This window comes from Leucopleurus acutus (genome assembly GCF_964270905.1).
Source record: "Leucopleurus acutus genome assembly, chromosome: 8".
Taxonomy (NCBI): Eukaryota; Metazoa; Chordata; class Mammalia; order Artiodactyla; family Delphinidae; genus Leucopleurus; species Leucopleurus acutus.
Window position 1 is genome coordinate 95922140 of NC_139151.1, and position 18719 is coordinate 95940858.

Genomic DNA, 18719 nt, shown 5'->3' on the forward strand with positions numbered 1-18719 from the left:
GTTTTAATGCTGGCACACAAAAATCCCTGACTAAAAGCATGGCCCTAAATAAATTAGAGGTGAAAAGAGCAACTAATGACTCTAGCTTCTATAGTCTAAAAAGAAGGGAAAATTCAAAATAAGGAGCTGAGATGGGGAAACAAACTTCAATGCAAAGGATATCTGCAAGGGTGGGGTCAGGGTAGAAGTGAGGGGAGAGGAAGAGTGGTTAAGAGTTTCAAAAAAAGGAAAAAAAAAGAGTTTCAAGAAAAGGGCAAAGAAATTAAAAGTACTTAAAATAATGTTCAATTTAGAAAACTACACAGACTCTGACACTCACTTCAGTGCTGATACAAGACCAACTTGGAGCAAGCCTCCACGAGATGAAGAAGGCAAATTTAGGCAGAGACTAAAGATTAGAAGATGTTTGCCAGATGAACAGTGGGAGAAAGGCAGACCCAGAAAGACAGTTTACCTTAGGAATAATGGAGGGTGATAAATACTGGGCCTAACATAACATAGCCCATGCCCTTTTCAAGGGTAGTACTTAAAAAAAAAACAAAAACAAAAACAGTGAAGACCAGAGTATGCAAGCATGCTGGTACCACTCCTCTATCACTGGAAGACTCTTTCTCACCAGAATACTTTTCAGGGAAACACCAGAGAAATCCTCATCAATTTCATCAGCCAGAAGCTGCCTTTAAGCCAGCAGGATAGAAGCTGGCTGAGTTATTAATGGCCTTCCCAGTTGTTGAACTCTGTGCATCTCTGATTAACTCTCAGAAGGCTATTTGGGAAGGAGAGAGGGAAAAAAATAAGACTTTCTCATAAAAGATTTTGTAAGGAAAAATCACCCTTCAAACAAGCATCCAAGACAACTGACAAATACAAGAAAATGCATCTATGGAACAAGGGAGAAACACAGCAGCTACTCTTGCTAAATGCCTGGGATTAATTGCCTCAGAGAGAAGCTGTAACTTAAAGGAATGTAAAATACACCTACAGACTGCTGTCTGAGTCCTAACCAGAGAGTCAGGCTGCCATTACTACTCAGTGACAAATGGCTCTGACTTGGGCCTTTGTAAATAAAGCTCTGGCAGCACAAAGCTCAAAAGGCCATTATCTTCTTGACAATACACAGTTGACTGTGCTGAAAATTAGACCATTAAAAAAATACTTGTTTCCCTGTGTTCTTCAGTTTCTACTCAATCTCCAGACAGTAGAAGGCCTAGCTGGTGTTCCTGTCCTTGGATGGCACAGTGATCTTGGTCAAGTCCTTTCTTTACTCGGGTGCTATTAGTAAGGCTCTAGACTCTACTTCGAAGGACTGTGCACGCATGTCAGGGCTAGATTTCTGGGAGGAAGGCACAGGCCCAGCTGATATCATTCATAGGGGATACCTAATAGCATAGGTCTCTTGGAACTTCAGAGCCTTAATTTTTCTCCAAGGAATAGTAATATAACAGATAATTACCACTTACAAATTCCTCTCCTTTCTTTTTCTTTCCTTTTTTGTTTTTTAATTTGTTTGGCTGCATTGGGTCTTCGTTGCTGCGTACGGGCTTTCTCTAGCTGCGGCGAGCGGGGGCTACTATTTGTTGCGGTGTGCGGGCTGCTCATTGCTGTGGCTTCTCTTGTTGTGGAGCACAGGCTCTAGGCACGCGGGTTTCCGTAGCTGTGGTACGCGGGCTCAGTAGTTGTGGCTCACAGGCTCTAGAGTGCAGGCTCAGTAGTTGTGGTGCACGGGCTTAGTTGCTCCGTGGCATGTGGGATCTTCCCGGACCAGGGCTTGAACCCATTTCCCCTGCACTGGCAGGCGGATTCTTAACCACTGCGCTACCAGGGAAGTCCTCTCCTTTCTTGTTCTACCTTTAATTTCATCTGCATGTATTATGCAAATCCATATTCCTATTGTGCATTTTATGTTAAAAAATAAATACATATCTCTAAGTGATAGCTATCCTCCTTTCCCCCTCTTCCTTCACAGCTGTTTAATTCTTTAAATCCAGATATATTCCATTTTCTTTCTCTTCTCCTAGCATTCCTCATAATAAATATTCATATGTATTTTAGTTGCCCAGAAAGAATACTAATTTTAAAGCTGCCAAGCAATATTATATATTTCTAAGCAATAGGCTCAAAACCCTCAGGAAAGAGCTGGAATTCAGGTAGGCATATATTTTATAAATCTATTGGGGCTCCACAGGTACCAGATATCCTATTCCTAATCCTCAGGAAGTCTCTCCACTTTTCTGAAACTTTTCATTATTCTACCTCTGCTGAGTACAAGGGAAATCCTTCTAAGATAGGTAGTTAGCTCCAACAAAGATCCAAGAGCTTTAGGGCTAAAATAAACTTCAGAGATTATCTAATCTAATTTTACAAGGTCAGACATTGAGGCCTAGGGTAGGAGAGGGACTTGCCAAAGATCAAATGGCATATCAGAGGCTCAGCCGAAACTGGAACGTGGGGCTATTCCCTAGACAATAGTTGTCAGGCTCTGGGGACCAGTGGGCACTAACAGGAGATCCCAGTTCCAATCACAGCTGTTCTGGGAGTCACTTGCTACTTTATAAACTTAGCTCAAAATCAGTTCCAGTAAGAGTAAAAAAGGACTCTGGCAACATTTTATTTGGAGAAGTAGGAAGTGAGGCAGCTGAGCTCTCACACAGCTCAACTCCCCAGGAACATTCACAAACAGGCCCCACTCTTATAAAACACCAAGGCCTCTTATGTCTAATACTTAACATTCAGTCCTCATATGTCCTCATATGTATTTTGCCCACTGTTTTCTAACTGGTTTTCCTGCATCCATATACTTGCCACCTGCCTAACAACCGCTGTCAGAATTCGCTGCCTAAAACACATGTTGAATAATGGCTGTCCCTAGACAAAAACAAGGTCAAAATTTCTCAGCCAGGCACTCCAGGCCCTCCACAGTCCATGTCTTTCCGATCTTATCGCTCAAAGTACAAATACTCCGTTGCTCTAACCACAGATGTATGCAGGGTCTCTGAACAAACCCTGTAAATCTTCTGTGTCTGGGCTTTTGCTTAAACTACTCCTTTGTCTAGAATCTCCTTCCCTACTTCCATCCTCCACGTCAATTCGTTGAAGTCCTATGGGGTCTTCACACCTAGCTGAAACCCATGAAGCCTTCTCACATCTCCCCAAGTACTCTCTCCCTTCATACAATGCTGTCCTGTACTTCAGGGGTACCTTATTACAGTCTATCTTATAAGATATTGTGTAAAAATCTGATGTTATTCCATAGCTTAAAACTCTTCAGTGACTCCCTCTCACCTGCAGGGTACAGTTCTCCTCCTTTGCAAGGCACACAAGACTCCCCAGGATCTGGTACCACTCTAACTCTCGGGGCCCATCTCCTGCTGTATCTTGGACTTTACAACCTGACCATACTTGTCAACAAGGGAATTCTTGACATGCTCCATGCTGTTTCATGTTTCTATGACTATGCATTTATTTGCCTTTCTTCTAAGTATATCTGGAGAAAAGTCCTATTTTAAGACTTTCTCTTTTATAAACCCACGCTGTAAAAAACAATCAACCACCACAAACATCAATTAAATGAAATTATTTAAAACTCTGGTAAAAAGGAAGTGAATGGTTTCTTATCTCATCTCACTTTAAGAACTACTTCTATACAATACCACCACTCAATAACTGTAGCTGGTTGCCTGATCCTTGACTGCTTTGGCAGGTTCCAGTCTGTAAAGAGAACAGTCACTTTACAGCGTGTTCCCTTATAGTTTCTCTTGCACTTCTAATATCAAAGAGATTATGGTCTGTAAGTCAAAGGAAGAAACAAAGGCAACCCCATTTCAGAATGAAGTACACGACTTCTTGCTCTGAAGATCTGCCCCTTCCCTTTCTCGGCTATAAGTAACATATCTGTTATTAGTAGTCACTGACTCCCATAGGAGTCCTGGAAATTTGGGGCATGGAAGAGAGAGCAGGGGCAAGCAAACACTACCAAGGACATGTGACTTCACTCTCCTGGAATTTCTAGCCATGAGAACTTGACACAAGTATATGAGTCTCACAAAGCTGTCAGGATTTCACCTATAGACAGATAAGAGTAACATCATCGGGTTTCTAACATATTTTCTTTGTGTGACTCAATTAAATTTCCGTAGTGGCAAAAGGGCAGATGAAGAATATTAAATTCTGAACTATAAAGGCGAGTAACTTCTATGCCACACCCAGTCAGATGGCAGAACGGAGTGACAGCCTTCAGAACTGTCCTCAGCTACATTATATACCAAGAAGACCTTTTAATGACTTCCTTGCTAGAAGGTGTCTAGCAAGGGGCCCATGAAAGCCTTCTGGTTGAGGCTCCTCCGCACATGTGTATGTGGTACTGCTAGAACATATCATGCCAAACTAAGGAACCAGAACCCATCTTGGGCAACCAGAAATGACTGTCATTCATTTCACAATGAAACGGTTTTGCATATTTGGTCACAATATGGATTTGTGGGTAAAAGGAACCCAAATACAACGAGATAAATTAGAAGAGTTAATAAAACAAATGTAACTGACTTCAAGACACTTCATCTGAAAGACCAGGCTGAAAGACTAGAATTCTCACTGAGACGTTTTCCCCAAGTACAGACCGGTGTCACAACTATGAATGAAGGACTTGTTCTCTCTGTGCTGGCAACAATTTTTAAGAAGTTGAGGGACTTCCCTGGTGGTCCAGTGGTTGAGAATCTGCTTTCCAATGCAGGGGACACGGGTTCGATCCCTGGTCGGGGAACTAAGATCTGCAACTAGGCCCGCACTCTCTGGAGCCCACACACCACGAGAGAGCCTGCACGCTGCAACTGCTAAGCCCACGCGCTCTAAGAGCCCACACACCACAACTAGAGAAAAGCCTGTGTGCTGCAACAAAGAGCCTGCGCACTGCAAAGAAAGATCCCGTGTGCCGCAACTAAGACCTGATGCAGCCAAATTAATAATTAAAAAAAAAAAAAAGAAGTTGAATATAATTACGCAGTGTTGGAGATATTTGTGACTGATCTAATCTGAAGCTTCTCCAGTTCTGTCATTAGCTCAGGGTATCCTTGCCTTGGAAGGCAAAGCAGGTAAAAAATGAGGCAAGAAGATGAACTGGAGATGATTCTAGGATTATAATTACATTTAGAATAACAGATAAAATGAGGAGGGGGGGTGAGGGTAGCTTGAACAACAGTCATAAAGTCACAGGTACCACCTCTTTTGCTGGCCTTAGAAACTACGGGAACACAGCACTCAACCTGGGCTTCATAAAAGCCTCCCTCCCTCTTTCCAAAGGGATGGTGAAAATAAAAATTTGAGTTTTCATTATGCTTATTTGCCGTCTACATTCTAGCAGGTGGTCTGAGCTCAGAAGGAGGCAGACAGCAGGGTCAGGGCAGCCACACCTTTACCCTGCTTGTGAACATCTTTATGCAAAGACAGATGCTGAGGGCTTCAGGACAGACCACCTGACAGCAGGTTTCTGGATGTCCTGTTTGTGCATTTTGATAAACACAGGGACCCTGAAGTCTCAATCCTTGCTGCAGACAGAGACAAATGACAGGAGAAGATGCCTGCCTGGGAAGATGGTCATTAATCCAGACCACAAAAGAATAGAAAGTTTAACCTGATGTTGACCAACCTTCAAATCTATCTTCCCTAGCGATAAATCTAGATAGTCTTGCTGCACAGCAAGCTCATGGAGCAAGGGCTCAAATATGGTTGTACATCATTTTTAAAGGTTTTTAAATCTGCAGGACACTAAAGTCAGACACTAAACATGCTTGCTCCTGATCTCTAATCTTAGACATGTCTGACTTTGGTCAAGCTTCTGTATCCTTATTTTAAAAAACACAATGAAATGAACAACTATCTCACTGGGTTATTATAAGGAGTAAACAAGATTTTAAAAGACATATGTATATTAGTATATTTATATATACTACAAATGTTGTGTATGTTATAAATTAGTATACATGAAAAATGTGATAGCTGATACCTTTCATTCAATGGATGATGAAAGAGAACCAAAAAAGATGGGATCTGCGTAATGTCTCCCTTTTGTTTTCTGAGGCCACTATACACCTGGATGGGACAAGCTAGAGAATGACAAAATGATCTGTGACTTAGCAAATGGAAGGAGAGTGAAGAGGTTGGAGTGGGGTGGCAAAGGCAAGACCATGCTGTGCTGTGAAGGTGAGGAAACCCAGAAGAAGAACAGTCTCTCTTAATGGTACCCTAAGTGTTAGGATTCCAGGCCATATCTAACTTAATCTGCTTCTCTGTACTTGAAAGAACTATAAATTATGACTGTATAAGCCTGTAACTTTCTTTCTAGTTATCAAAGCTGAGGAAAAGGATTCGGGCAGAGAAATTAAAATGGGCTGGTACATTCCCTAATTTCTCACTTTCTCTCTCCTCAGAGTACCTAGAAATTAAGAGAAGAGGCACAACCACAAGCAGCCCTCGGTTTACAGTAGGGGGAGGAGGGCGGGGAAAGAGACAGAGAAAGAATGAACAGACGGTAACTCAGCATCAACCAGCCGGCAACATCCTTCACTAGAAGACCTGGACTGCTAATATTGAGGTGACTAATCCACAGTTGCTATTAAAAACAAGTTTATAGTCTGCTTCAGCCCCACAAGAAAGGCAAACACCAAGGGGAGGGACTTTCGGAGGGGCTTTAGAGAAACCAGCCCATTGTTACTAACCAGGGAGCAATACAATGGTAAGTCAGTGCATGAAAGGTGAAGAGGGTGATGTAAATTCAGGCTGCGCTGAAGCCAGGGGGAGGCGAGAGCACAGGTGGGCTGTGGGGAGCACAGGGAGGAGGCAGTCTGACACAGGAAAATCAAGGGGGAAGGAAGGGGAAAGGGAGGAGGTGGTAACAGAAGAAAGAGAAGGTAAGATGAGAACAGAACATTTTAAACTAACCCAGAACTCCACTGTGAAGGACAAGTCACGAGGCAAGATACAGCTCAAAGGCATGAGCCCCACGTTTCACCACTGCGAAGAGATAACAGCCTTCCAAACATGCGTGGAGAGAGGGCTATGCAATCTGCACTGACTCCCAGAGCTCCACGGGATTACCGAGGCTTTTCAGCAGCACTAAGTCCCAGCAGCCTTGGCACTGTGCGTTGAAACTGCTTCCCTGAATAGACCCCGGTGCTGGAAAAATAATCATTTCTACAGGGGAACATATTTCCCTACAGGTGTCTGCCTGGCTAAAGGAGTGGAGACTCTCCCTTCACTGCTGTGCCCACATCCATCTTCCCCCAGCGGGGACTTAAGGCAGAAGGACACATCTGAGAGTCACAGAGCAGCTGGGCCCTTCTCCCACCACCCCTGCTCCGTTTGCCACAGCACAGCTGTTTGAGGGCAACCTTGCATTTCTTTCACATTTACATCTTCCTCAGACGAATGAGCCTTCCACTGAGTGTTCCTTCTGCTTCCCAGTACACAACTGGCCAGTGTGTTTAAGGATTGTATCGGGAAGGTCAATTGGTACGAAGGGTATTCCCACCTTCTTGGTCCTCTCTGACAAAGATATTTCTCAAACACTTCATAAAGCTCCACTGCAAGATGGCTCCTGGGGAACTATTCATTCAGCTCACGAAAGAGGAAGGTGGAAGGGAGGCAGGAGCTCTTAAGATCCCAGACCTGACCAGCCTATGTCAAGATGAAGGGGGGAAAAAAAGGAAGATGACTGACAGGTTGTCCTATTCCAGTACTGCCAGCAAAAAAGATGGGGAAAGAAAAATGTTTAACCACCCTTCCCTCTTATTCTGCATGTTTTGAGAATATCAAAATATAGGAATCAAAGCAAGAGCCAAATGTCCAATTTGGTACAAGCCAGGAAAGCTCAGTTTCAAGATGGAAAGAAACACAATGCATGGCTAGAAAGGTCAGGAGCAGCAGGTCAGAGAATGTAAAACCCAGCAGGAAGACTGGGGAGCTTGACCTTGGAGCCTGGGGCTGACGCTGCTCCTTTAGCTCACCCCCGTACCCCAGCCGACCGCTCAAAGAGACTAGCAGAGCAAGGAATCACCTCTCAACCCCCACATTAATCTGACAGGCAACTTCCAAAGGATCCTTACTGGGGGTACAGGGAGACTGAGAACGTTTAGGGACAAGGGAGTAGGACCTCAGAGAAGCAGTGTGATTAAGGGTACTGAGAGAATCTGCCTCCTAGGGAAATCCGAGTATTGTCTTTGTTGTTAATCTCTGTATCTACTCTGCTTAAGAGAAAAAACACCAACCCTCCTGCCTCCCTGATGTTATGAAGACAGTCCACATGAAGCACTTCCACAGTCACTGTTTATGCAAATGGGAAATTAAAAAGTTGCCTAAAGAGCAGCGGCCATTTTCTCCCAGCCTGGCCTGGGGCCCAATGGGCTGTCTCTTCCCAGAGGCTTCAGGGAATCAGCAATGCAACTACCAGAGGTGGGAGTGCCCTGGGCATTTTAACCCTCTGTCCCTCACCCCATCCTATTTCTCATAAATAATAACTTAGGGGTTTGAAGCAAGAATGTCAAACCACTATTGCTCAGACAGTGGCCAACTTGGAAGCACTCACAGCTCGGGAGGAGGGGTAAGAAAGCAAGTTGAATATATACTTACTCAAAGTCCTCAAATTCCAAGTCGGTTCCCTCTACTGATGGACCCTGGTTGTCTGAGGAAGAGGAGGAGGTGGAAGAACGGAGGCGGTTCTGTTGGTAGCGCATAGAACGCTGGCGGATACTGTCTCTCCGTGAGAGATACTGGATCATCCTCTGGGCATAGTATGCAGCAGGAGATAATCTGAGAGAAACAGAGATGAACAAACACAAACTAGCACTAATGTGGGGAATACTGTGAAAGATAGTAAATCCAGCTCTCCCATCACATCTCCCTGCTGAGGCGAACTCTGGAGACATGAAAAATAAACGGCATTTAACTCACCAGGAGATTTGTACTGCACGATATGCTTATCAGACTACCACCAGTGTTTCTGTTCTGAGATAAGGCAAACAGCTGTTTAATCAGTCATCATCTGATCAACAGCTGCCCCTTCCAAGAGTTTAACACTGGACCTTTCTTTTAGTTTCTTAAGGGACCTCTTTTAACTTCTCAGGGTGTGCCCTTTATATAGATTCGCAGATTTTCCTTAATCATCCATATTCAAAATATAAGAAATCAAAGGGACCACAGCTTCTTTCATTTTATAGATGAGAAAACAGGCCAAGAGATGGTGAACCCGAGATGACTAAAGAAGGCATCTTCAGGCATCACCTTCACCAGGACTCCTTTCTTCTCCAACAAATACTTGTAGCTCCAGATTTGTCCTAGCTCCTTAAGAGTACTTCTTTGAACTTCTTATCTCTCCTTTACAGATTATCCAGATATTTTAACACAGAGAAAATATTCAGGATAGAGACTGAGAGTAAAATATACTCAAGAGAACAGAAAATCTAAAAGAAAACAACAGCTTTTTTCTATTTCTTATGACAGAGCATCATAGGCTACGTGGGCACTGAGCAACACAGAAGACAAGTCACTCTTCTTCTCCCTTACAATGGCTGTTCTCAGTAATTAGTCTTAAAAGACTTAATTTACTTTAAATTAGTAAAAGGTCTATATTCTTCCAGCTATGGTTCACTGTCTTCATACTCCATGAAAATGTCTACTGTCCTATACAATTTGCACATTCCCTTCTTTCTCAAGTTTTTCCTCCATCTTTCACAACGCATATAATTTGAGGCTGTGAACTGAGAAAGTGAGAGAAGAACAGTAACAGAAAAATGTTTTATATATAATATTAAGTGGATTACTAAGAAATTCCAAGACTTAAAACCTGCCCAAGACCTAAAACCTGCCAACTTTGATTCAACAATTCCACTATTAATTTTATCCTACAGAAATACACCAGGATACGAAGAGATATATATATATATGCTGGCACTAGTGAAAAACTGGGAAACACCCCAAATGTCCACCAACAGATTAAATAAATTACATCTATACAAAGAAACATTATATAACAATTAAAAAGAATATCCCTATATATGCACAATGAAAGCCCTCTAAAATAAAATTTTAAGTGGGGGAAAAATTAAAGAATGGTATGTATATACTAATATGTATATAAAAATATTTATTTCTGTAATTAGAACAAAAAAATGAAACATAACAATCCTGATAAGGATTCCTAGGGACCTTAACTTCTATAATGTTTGAATATAGAAGGAAAAAAAGCATGCAACTTTTTTTTTTAATGGAAATCTGGAAAAACTGATTGAGAATGGAAATGGAAATACTTACATCCAAATGGTAGGAAAAGTACAAACATCTTGCTGCCTGACCTTTCATTACCCCTGGACAAAGTAAGCCTCTAGGTAAATCCTCGGTAAATCTACTCACTCAGACCAAAGGAGATCCTGCAGTCAACTGCCTCATGAAACAGGGCTGCCTCTGAAATGCCTGTCATCAGAGGTGGTGTCCTTCTAGCCAACCATCAAGCAGAATTTCCAAGCAGGCCAGGTGACAATCTTTGGAACTCAAAAGTCTGTGTTATGGAACAATATGCTGCATTTGGCACCTCTGAATCCAAATTATCTTTAGACAGTAGGTGGGCATGGGACGTACAGAGGCCTTGGCCAAGATCATCAGAGAATAAGATTTGAAGTTTCAACTTGTGGAACTTTCACTGTCTCTTTGGGCACCTGTTCCCATGCATTTGGCAAGGATGAATCAAGAACCCTAAATTTTCAACAGACAGAAGCCAATACTCTTGAGTTGTTCCTATAGCTACCAAATATACAGAAATCTTCCAGTAGAAATCAATTGTTGTTGGTTAAATTCTCAAGTCAGTCAGAGTAGAAAAGAATGTTAAAAAAAAGTTTTAAGAGGAGAATGAAGATTCTTTTTTTAGAAAAGATTTTGAAAAGTGACCATAAATACACTCATTACTGTGTTGATAGCCTACCTTAACTAATGGAAAAATTATATTACGGTGATAGAGGTAGAAATAATGTTGATGCTGACAATAATAAATAAAGATTGTCCTTTTATGTAGGGGTAAAAATTCAGCACTAGGGGGCTTCCCTGGTGGCGCAGTGGTTGAGAGTCCGCCTGCCGATGCAGGGGACGCGGGTTCGTGCCCCGGTCTGGGAAGATCCCACATGCCGCGGAGCGGCTGGGCCCGTGAGCCATGGCCGCTGAGCCTGCGCGTCCGGAGCCTGTGCTCCGCAACGGGAGAGGCCACAGCAGTGAGAGGCCCACATACCGCAAAAAAAAAAAAAAAATTCAGCACTAGGTAACCTCAATTGTTTAATTTCACCGTTGGACAGGAATTCCCTAAACTACATAACTGTGCATCAATGGTAAAGAAAAATGGATTCACAATTATTAAGTACAAGTACATCATAGCCTCATCATTTTAGATATCCAGAGGGAAGCTAAGGATCTGAATGCTGACATGTCTCATAAAGGCTTTGACCTATACAGATTATGCAGGGTGAAATCTAAGAGGAAAAAGAAATTAAACAACCAGTAATGAGGTAACGATCATCCTCCTACTGAAGAGTGGTAATTATCAAACTCTAAAAGTGTTCCAAGTGAATATTTTAAATAACTCCTTAAGTTTTCTTCAAGGAAGAATACTTCCCCCTCCAAAAAACCCTTTTTTGTGTTTAAAGGGAAAATGTAAAAATAACACCACCACAAAGTTTGGCCTTTCTGTGATAAAGAGATCTGAGTAGGAATAAATAACAAATTTATTACATGAAAGGAGGACAAATAATGGTCTTTAAGAGTCACCGTTAAACTTTGTCAGGTTAAAAATTCTGGGGATGAGATTCCCATTACTGTCCTAAAAGAAACTGTTTCACAGCAAGAAGTTCTCTCAGGGTTTCAAAGAATTTGATTCATGCAAAATATTTCCTTCTCTTATTTAGGGCTTGTTACTTTCAAATATGACTAGAGACTAACATAAACTTCCTTGTTTCAGTCATCATCTAAGTTGCCTACCCGTTTTAAAGTCATCAATCCCCATGTTCTCTGATCTGCCATTTCTGGGGTACGGAAAAGGAAGTAAGAGGATAACAGGGAATCTTTTCACTAGTATCTCAGAAAGAATGCTCAGTATCATGACATAACTGTAGTAACAACAAAATCACTCAATAACCTTGGAAACAAAAACCTTGGACTTGAAATTCTTAATCTACAGCAAAGCTCATTTAGTCTTTTCTGACCTACAGTGTTAACTTCAACCCCACCATTATAAATTACCCTCTTCTTTTGGCAAAGCCTCACAATGTGCGGTCTGCTGTTGCTACAGAATGTGCAGGTTATCCCCCTTTCGGATCATTAACAGAATTATTAAGTCCTGCTGTGACAACCCCAAAGGGCTGCTCACTATAAATAAATGTTATATATCAATTCAACACCCCATCCTCAGTCCTGAGTTACCAGTATAAGGTAAAGGTGGGCCTTAAACTCATCTGAATTCTTTTTTTCTTTTTATCTCTTCAAGAACTTTTCAAATGTCTTCTAATGGGGGTAAGGCAAGCACTTTAATAATATGTCAACTTGTTTTATTCAGTTACCCTTTTGTCAGTCATCTCTTCCGTCATATAGTCTCCAAAACTTCAACATCTGAATGAACTTGATTTCCGCCTTTTGATGTTCTAAATTTTCTCTCAAATGAGAGAGAATTGTTTGCTTTTAATTTGTAAGTGATTTCCCTATTAATAAAAAAACTTTTGTTTCCCTTTTGGCTGTCCATCTGAATGGCAACAGCCTCTCTGATGAGCAGAAAAGAAATATCCTGTGACTCTGCCAATGACCTCCTCAGGTCCCTCCTCTAGTGTCCCACTTACAAAAATGAGCCCCAAAGGACAAGGGCTCAGTCATAACCCTCTGTCACCAGAGGCTCTGTTCACTTACCTGTAATACTTCCCAATCACCTGAACCACCTGTCTCAAAACTGTAACTGAAGAGTAAAAGAGCACCAGGACCAGAGAGGCACAGAATGGGGCTTCCAACAGCTTGGCAACCCCAAGGGCAGTCCCTCCCCCCCACCTAGTGCCATTTCTCACTTCGGCCTTACCTCGCTGGGTCTGGGTAAATTGGGTGCTCTCTGGATCCTGCTCCATCATAACGGGATAATGAAATGAGGGAAGACTCCAGCAGCCTCCTAGCAGAGATTAAAAAAATGGCAATAATCCCTGTCAATTACCAACTCAGAGGTCATTCATAAGGAAAAATGGGGGGAGAGATAAATAACATCCCCCTTTGCAGCTAGCTAACACCTCTTATCTGGGATCACACCCTTCCTATAAGCACTTAGAAGTATAAGTAAATGAAGAGCTCCAGAGCTCCCACACTGGATATGGCCATTGTATCATGGTGAATACTGCTCTTCTGTCAGTGCAGTAGAGACATGATCTTATTTCTATTTCCAGTACCTCCGGTAGACAAACAGGAGGTTGGGATCAACATGGGAGAGGAAAATGAGGCATACCAAGAGACTATCACGTAGTGCCAACATTTACCTTGGTGTTCAGTTCCTGCATGTCATCCTAATCCACAGCCCCTTATCTTCTACACATTCTGCTCTGCCCACACCCTTTCTGTGAGTACTCCTACGGCCCTCTTAACAACTGATAAAAATCTCTAATTATATAATCTAGCCCAACTGTCAATTCAATGATCATATGTGTTACACACATATTTTATTGAGCACTTTTTTAGCGCCAGGCAAATACTAAGCACTTCACATGTAGTTCTTTATTTAAACCTCACCACAGCCTGGAAAGGTGAGCATTACTATACATACATGAGATCAATGGGCCTAGAAGTTAAATGTTTTGCACTGCAGCACACAGCTACCAAGTGATAGCACCAGGACTCCAGTGAAGGCCTGTCAACTCCAAAATGCTTCAAACCACTATGTACATGTATCCAGTGTGAGTCCCAACTAGAATGCAGGTCCAGTAACACTGGATCTTCCCATTTATTTAAGGGAAGCCAAAAAGCTGGACTTTTGCATGAAATCTCCTGTTACATTTTAGCTAAAACATTTTTTTCCTTTTCGTACAGGAAGGGCCAGTTTGACAAACATCTGACAAACATGGCTCGGGGCCCCCCAGTTTGCCATGTCTGCCACACTGCTTCCCAACTCATCTGACAAACATGGCTCGGGGCCCCCCAGTTTGCCATGTCTGCCACACTGCTTCCCAACTCAAATGTGCCTTGGCAGCCAATCAAGCTCCTGCCATAGAAGACGTTTCAAAGGAAGTGGACTCAGAAAGAAATGCATGTTGTTCCTCTCCAGCAGCATTTTGCCTGGCTCTACCAGGAGCAGGTCTCCAGCTCCCTGCTGGACTCTTCTTTAAAGCAGATCTGCAGGATAAGGACAGCAGCTACCAATCTTTTCCAATTGAGTTAATTCAATTCACTCTTATTAAAACCAGCTGGCTTTAGGTATAGTCATGTGCAGTCACTTTATCCCAGCGACTGGCTCACCGAAGCATTTTCCCTAACAGCCTGGGAAAGAGATACAACAGAGGCCCTGTCAACCTGGCTTGCTACCTTTCCCACCCAGGAAAATAACTGTTACGTGATGTTTTGGATCTAGACAAGGCTTATAATCCCCACACTTAGGACAAGTTAAATAGTCCTACCACTGAAGGGAGTGAATACAATGAAACCAATGAGGAAGAGAAGAAAGCAATAAAACAACTTCTCTCTGGTTGAAAACCTGAATCTTCAATGATACCAGTTTACAGCAGCAGAAATGCTGTGTTTCATCAATTCTAAGACACGCTTCCCCCCCAACGTTTTAATGTGTCTGAAATTAGGATACATTTTATAATTGTGTGACGCAGTTTAACTGGCAGGATTTTTTTCTTTCATAGGAGCACATAAAATAATGGCATGTCTTTGAATCTTGAAATACAGACTATTTGTGAGAGGAAGGGATAGTGAGAGGTACACAGACTGGAGAAAGAAGAGAAGCGAAATTTTGAGAAGAGTATCAATTTAGGCCATCATATATCCACTACTAATAAATTTGTCCTATAGGAATTAGGCGGGAACTGAAGAACAGAAGCAAGATCTGAGAGCAGCTGACTGCCCTGGAACACCCAGAAGCTTCTTCTATCCCAGCGGGTTCTGGAATGAGTCTTGAATTTCATTGAGCCCTGTCGTGTTACCCTCCAAATGTCTGCTTAATAAGCAGAGGCCCTTTGACAAGAGGCATCCTCCAGAGTGACCAACATATATCCTTCTTAAGTACTTCTGCCTGAAAAATGACCCTGCCAAATTAGGAGGCCAATATTACCCACTACTCTGCCAAGGCAGTGACAGTACTCAAAGAAATGAGATGACTTTTTAGAGATGCTGTGAAGGAGATTCTTGAACCAGAAGAACTTGGTTTAGACAATTTCAATTTTAATGATTCCATTTTATAATCCCGCAAACTCTACTTCCCACCCTAAATTCTTACCTTAGGAAGGCGTCTTAAAACAGTTATACCAAAATGTTTAGTTTTGTCTCTGGGGAGTCCCTGATGAGGTTCTTTTGGAACATATATATATCCCCTGTGCCTACTTACTAGAATCTGTTGGCACCATTCGCTCCTCAGGCAATACAGTGGACTAGCAAGTCATACACATATGGCATGTTAACTGCTAATACACAAAATCAGGAGAGCCAATTACTGTGAATAGCACCCCCATACACGTATCACTGATGAAACATCAAGTTCTCTACAGTTACAACACAAACACTATCTGAGGGATTAAAAAACACTTCTCCAGGGGCTTCCCTGGTGGCGCAGTGGTTGAGAGTCCGCCTGCCGATGCAGGGGACACGGGTTCGTGCCCCGGTCCGGGAAGATCCCACATGCCGCGGAGCGGCTGGGCCCGTGAGCCATGGCCGCTGAGCCTGCGCGTCTGGAGCCTGTGCTCCGCAGCGGGAGAGGCCACAACAGTGCGAGGCCCGCGTACAGCAAAAAAAAAACACTTCGCCAATTGGTGTTGAATAAAGAAATAACGAGTAAATATCACCACCACTCCTAGGAAACTCAAAGGAAGATCTTTCTCTCTCACAGTTAGCCTCCTACAAAAAGCCATAGATGGGGAAATGACACAAGAAAAAGGAATGGAATGGCAGCTGAGCGCTTTCTGCTCTGGCCACCACAAATTTCACTTGACAATGATCAATCAACTGGTTGAGTAATATGAAGTCAGGTAGGACTTAGGATGGGCTCAGACAAGCTTGTTCAAGCTTGAAGCTACCATTTCATTCTGACCTGTTATTTAGAAATGTTTTAAAGAGTCATTGAAGCTCTGACAGAGAAAAAAAAACCTTTCTTTACAGGTTTGCCGGGTTTATTCTCTAAACTAGTGGTGTTCAAGTGAGGTACATCAGGGGTTCTGCTCTTTTGATCCACTGGAGAACAGGAAGAAAATATTAGAACTTTTGATTTAAAATGTATAACCATAATGCCACACACACACACACGCACACACACACAGGTTGCTCAAAAGCCTTTTACTAACAGAGGTTGTTTTTTTTTTAAATCTAAAGGCCACTGTTCTATCAAACTATACACTACTTTAAGAAAATTCAATATTTAATAGAATATAATAATCACAAATATATAAAATACAAAAACTATAAATAAAGGCATAACTATATTCACATACAGGTAGAGCAAAAGAGAGAAAATGATACAGCAAATGTGGTAAAATGTTAATATTTACGGAATGTGGGTGAAGAGTATATGGGAATTCTTTGCACTATTTTTGCCACTTTTCTGCAAGTCTGAAATTATTTCAAAATTTAAAACATCCAATATACAAAATCTAAAAGTAAACCACTGAAAACTAAAGAGAAAACTACTCATTTTCAAAAGAATTACTCACTTCTTAAAAAGAGTTTCTTCAAATAGCAAGTTGCCTCTAAAAAGCAGGTTTGACAAACTACAGGCACTGGGCCAGCTGCCTGTTTTTATAAATAAAGTTTTATCCAAACACAGTCACAACCACCCATTTAAATATTGTCTGTGAGGACTTCCCTGGTGGCGAAGTGGTTAAGAACCTGCCTGCCAAAGCAGGGGACACAGGTTCGATCCCTGGTCCGGGAAGATCCCACATGCCATGGAGCAACTAAGCCCGTACACCACAAGTACTGACCCCACGTGCCTTAGAGCCCGCGCACCGCAACTACTGAGCCCATGTGCTGCAACTACTAAAGTCGGCATGCTCTAGGGCTCACGTGCTGCAACTACTGAGCCTGCCTGCTCCAACTACTGAAGCCGCGTGCCTAGAGCCTGTGCTCTGCAACAGAGAAGCCACCGCAATGAGAAGTCCACACACCGTAACGAAGAGTAGCCCCCCGCTCACCACAACTAGAGAAAGCCCGTGTGTGGCAACAAAGACCCAACGTGGCCAAAAATAAATTTAAAAAAAATTTTTTTAATTAAAAAGAATATCGTTTGTGGCTGCTTTGGAGCTAGGAAGGCAGAGTTGAGTAGACCTAATAGGGAAAGGACTAAAATATTTACTACCTGGCCCATTACAGAAAAAAATCTGCCCACCCGTGCTCTAAAACATTTGCTTACATAAAATCCCTTGAAAGATAAGGTGGAGTCACTAAGGAATGTAACAGAAAAGCTTGAAATCAAAGTATTACACACTAGAATAAGTTATCAAAAATTAATATTAAGCCCTACTAAAATATAAGTCAATATACAATCCAAGCTGTAAAATTCCTAATATTTTAAATGAATACAACTATTTCTTCCTTCCCTAATTAATACTCTGAATATGTACAACAGTTCCCTATATCAGCTGTACCCTTTGATGACTAGGAAAACAATAAAAAATAGTAATAGAAGAAAGCTCTGGAAAAGAATAAAGTTGTCAGGGCAGATGAGATGGGTTACCCAAAAGAAAAGAACCTTTGGGGAATTCCCTGGTGGTCCGGTGGTTAGGACTCTGCGCTTCCACTGCAGGGGGCATGAGTTCCATCCCTGGTCGGGAACTAAGATCCCCACAAGCCGCACAGTGCGGCTGGAAAAAAAAAAAAGAAAAGAATCTTGTTTCAAATTCAATGGGTATCGGGGTGGAGAAGGAGAAAGTTTGGGTACCAGTCTAGACAAATAAATAAGCCAGTGACAACTCTTCCTTAATAAACAACTATATCCTAAAGATATTCTTTTAACTAATTGTCAAATCACAGAGAAAATCAACAAACTAAAGCCAACAAACAAGTACAGACCTTCTCCAATCACTGGAAACAATCAATTGCTAAAACTGTGACCTATATATACTGATAAGGGAAGTTGCTCTTAGAAGCTAAGATGCTGGTGCCCCATGCCTGAAGAGTAATTTCCCAGTCTGGCTCTGATGTCTGGGTGACATCTGCTAGTTCAGTTCAGGGAAGCCAAACCCAAAGGAATAACTCCCTTCCACCTAGGAAATAATATCCAAATTCCTCACCTTGACACCCAAAGCCTTGCAGCCAAATTTCTCATTCCTTCTGTTTTGTTTTTGTTTTTTTGTTTTTTCAGTATGCGGGCCTCTCACTGTTGTGGCCTCTCCCGCTGCGGAGCACAGGCTCCAGACGCGCAGGTTCAGCGGCCATGGCTCACGGGCCCAGCCACTCCGCAGCATGTGGGACCTTCCCGGACCGGGGCGCGAACCCGTGTCCCCTGCATCGCCAGGCGGACT

General features: G+C 42.3%; 1 protein-coding gene across 3 annotated transcripts in view; it reads right to left on the reverse strand.

The window, feature by feature from the left end:
* Nucleotides 1–18719, reverse strand: part of AMBRA1 (autophagy and beclin 1 regulator 1) — a 175142-nt gene that overhangs the window by 101885 nt on the left and 54538 nt on the right. For all 3 annotated transcript variants that reach the window (XM_082845636.1, XM_082845637.1, XM_082845638.1), the window contains 2 exons: nucleotides 13088–13174; nucleotides 8620–8799 (listed from right to left, as the gene is read on the reverse strand). In XM_082845636.1, coding sequence (XP_082701762.1) covers nucleotides 8620–8799; nucleotides 13088–13174 — 267 coding nt within the window. The remainder of the gene's footprint in view (nucleotides 1–8619; nucleotides 8800–13087; nucleotides 13175–18719) is intronic.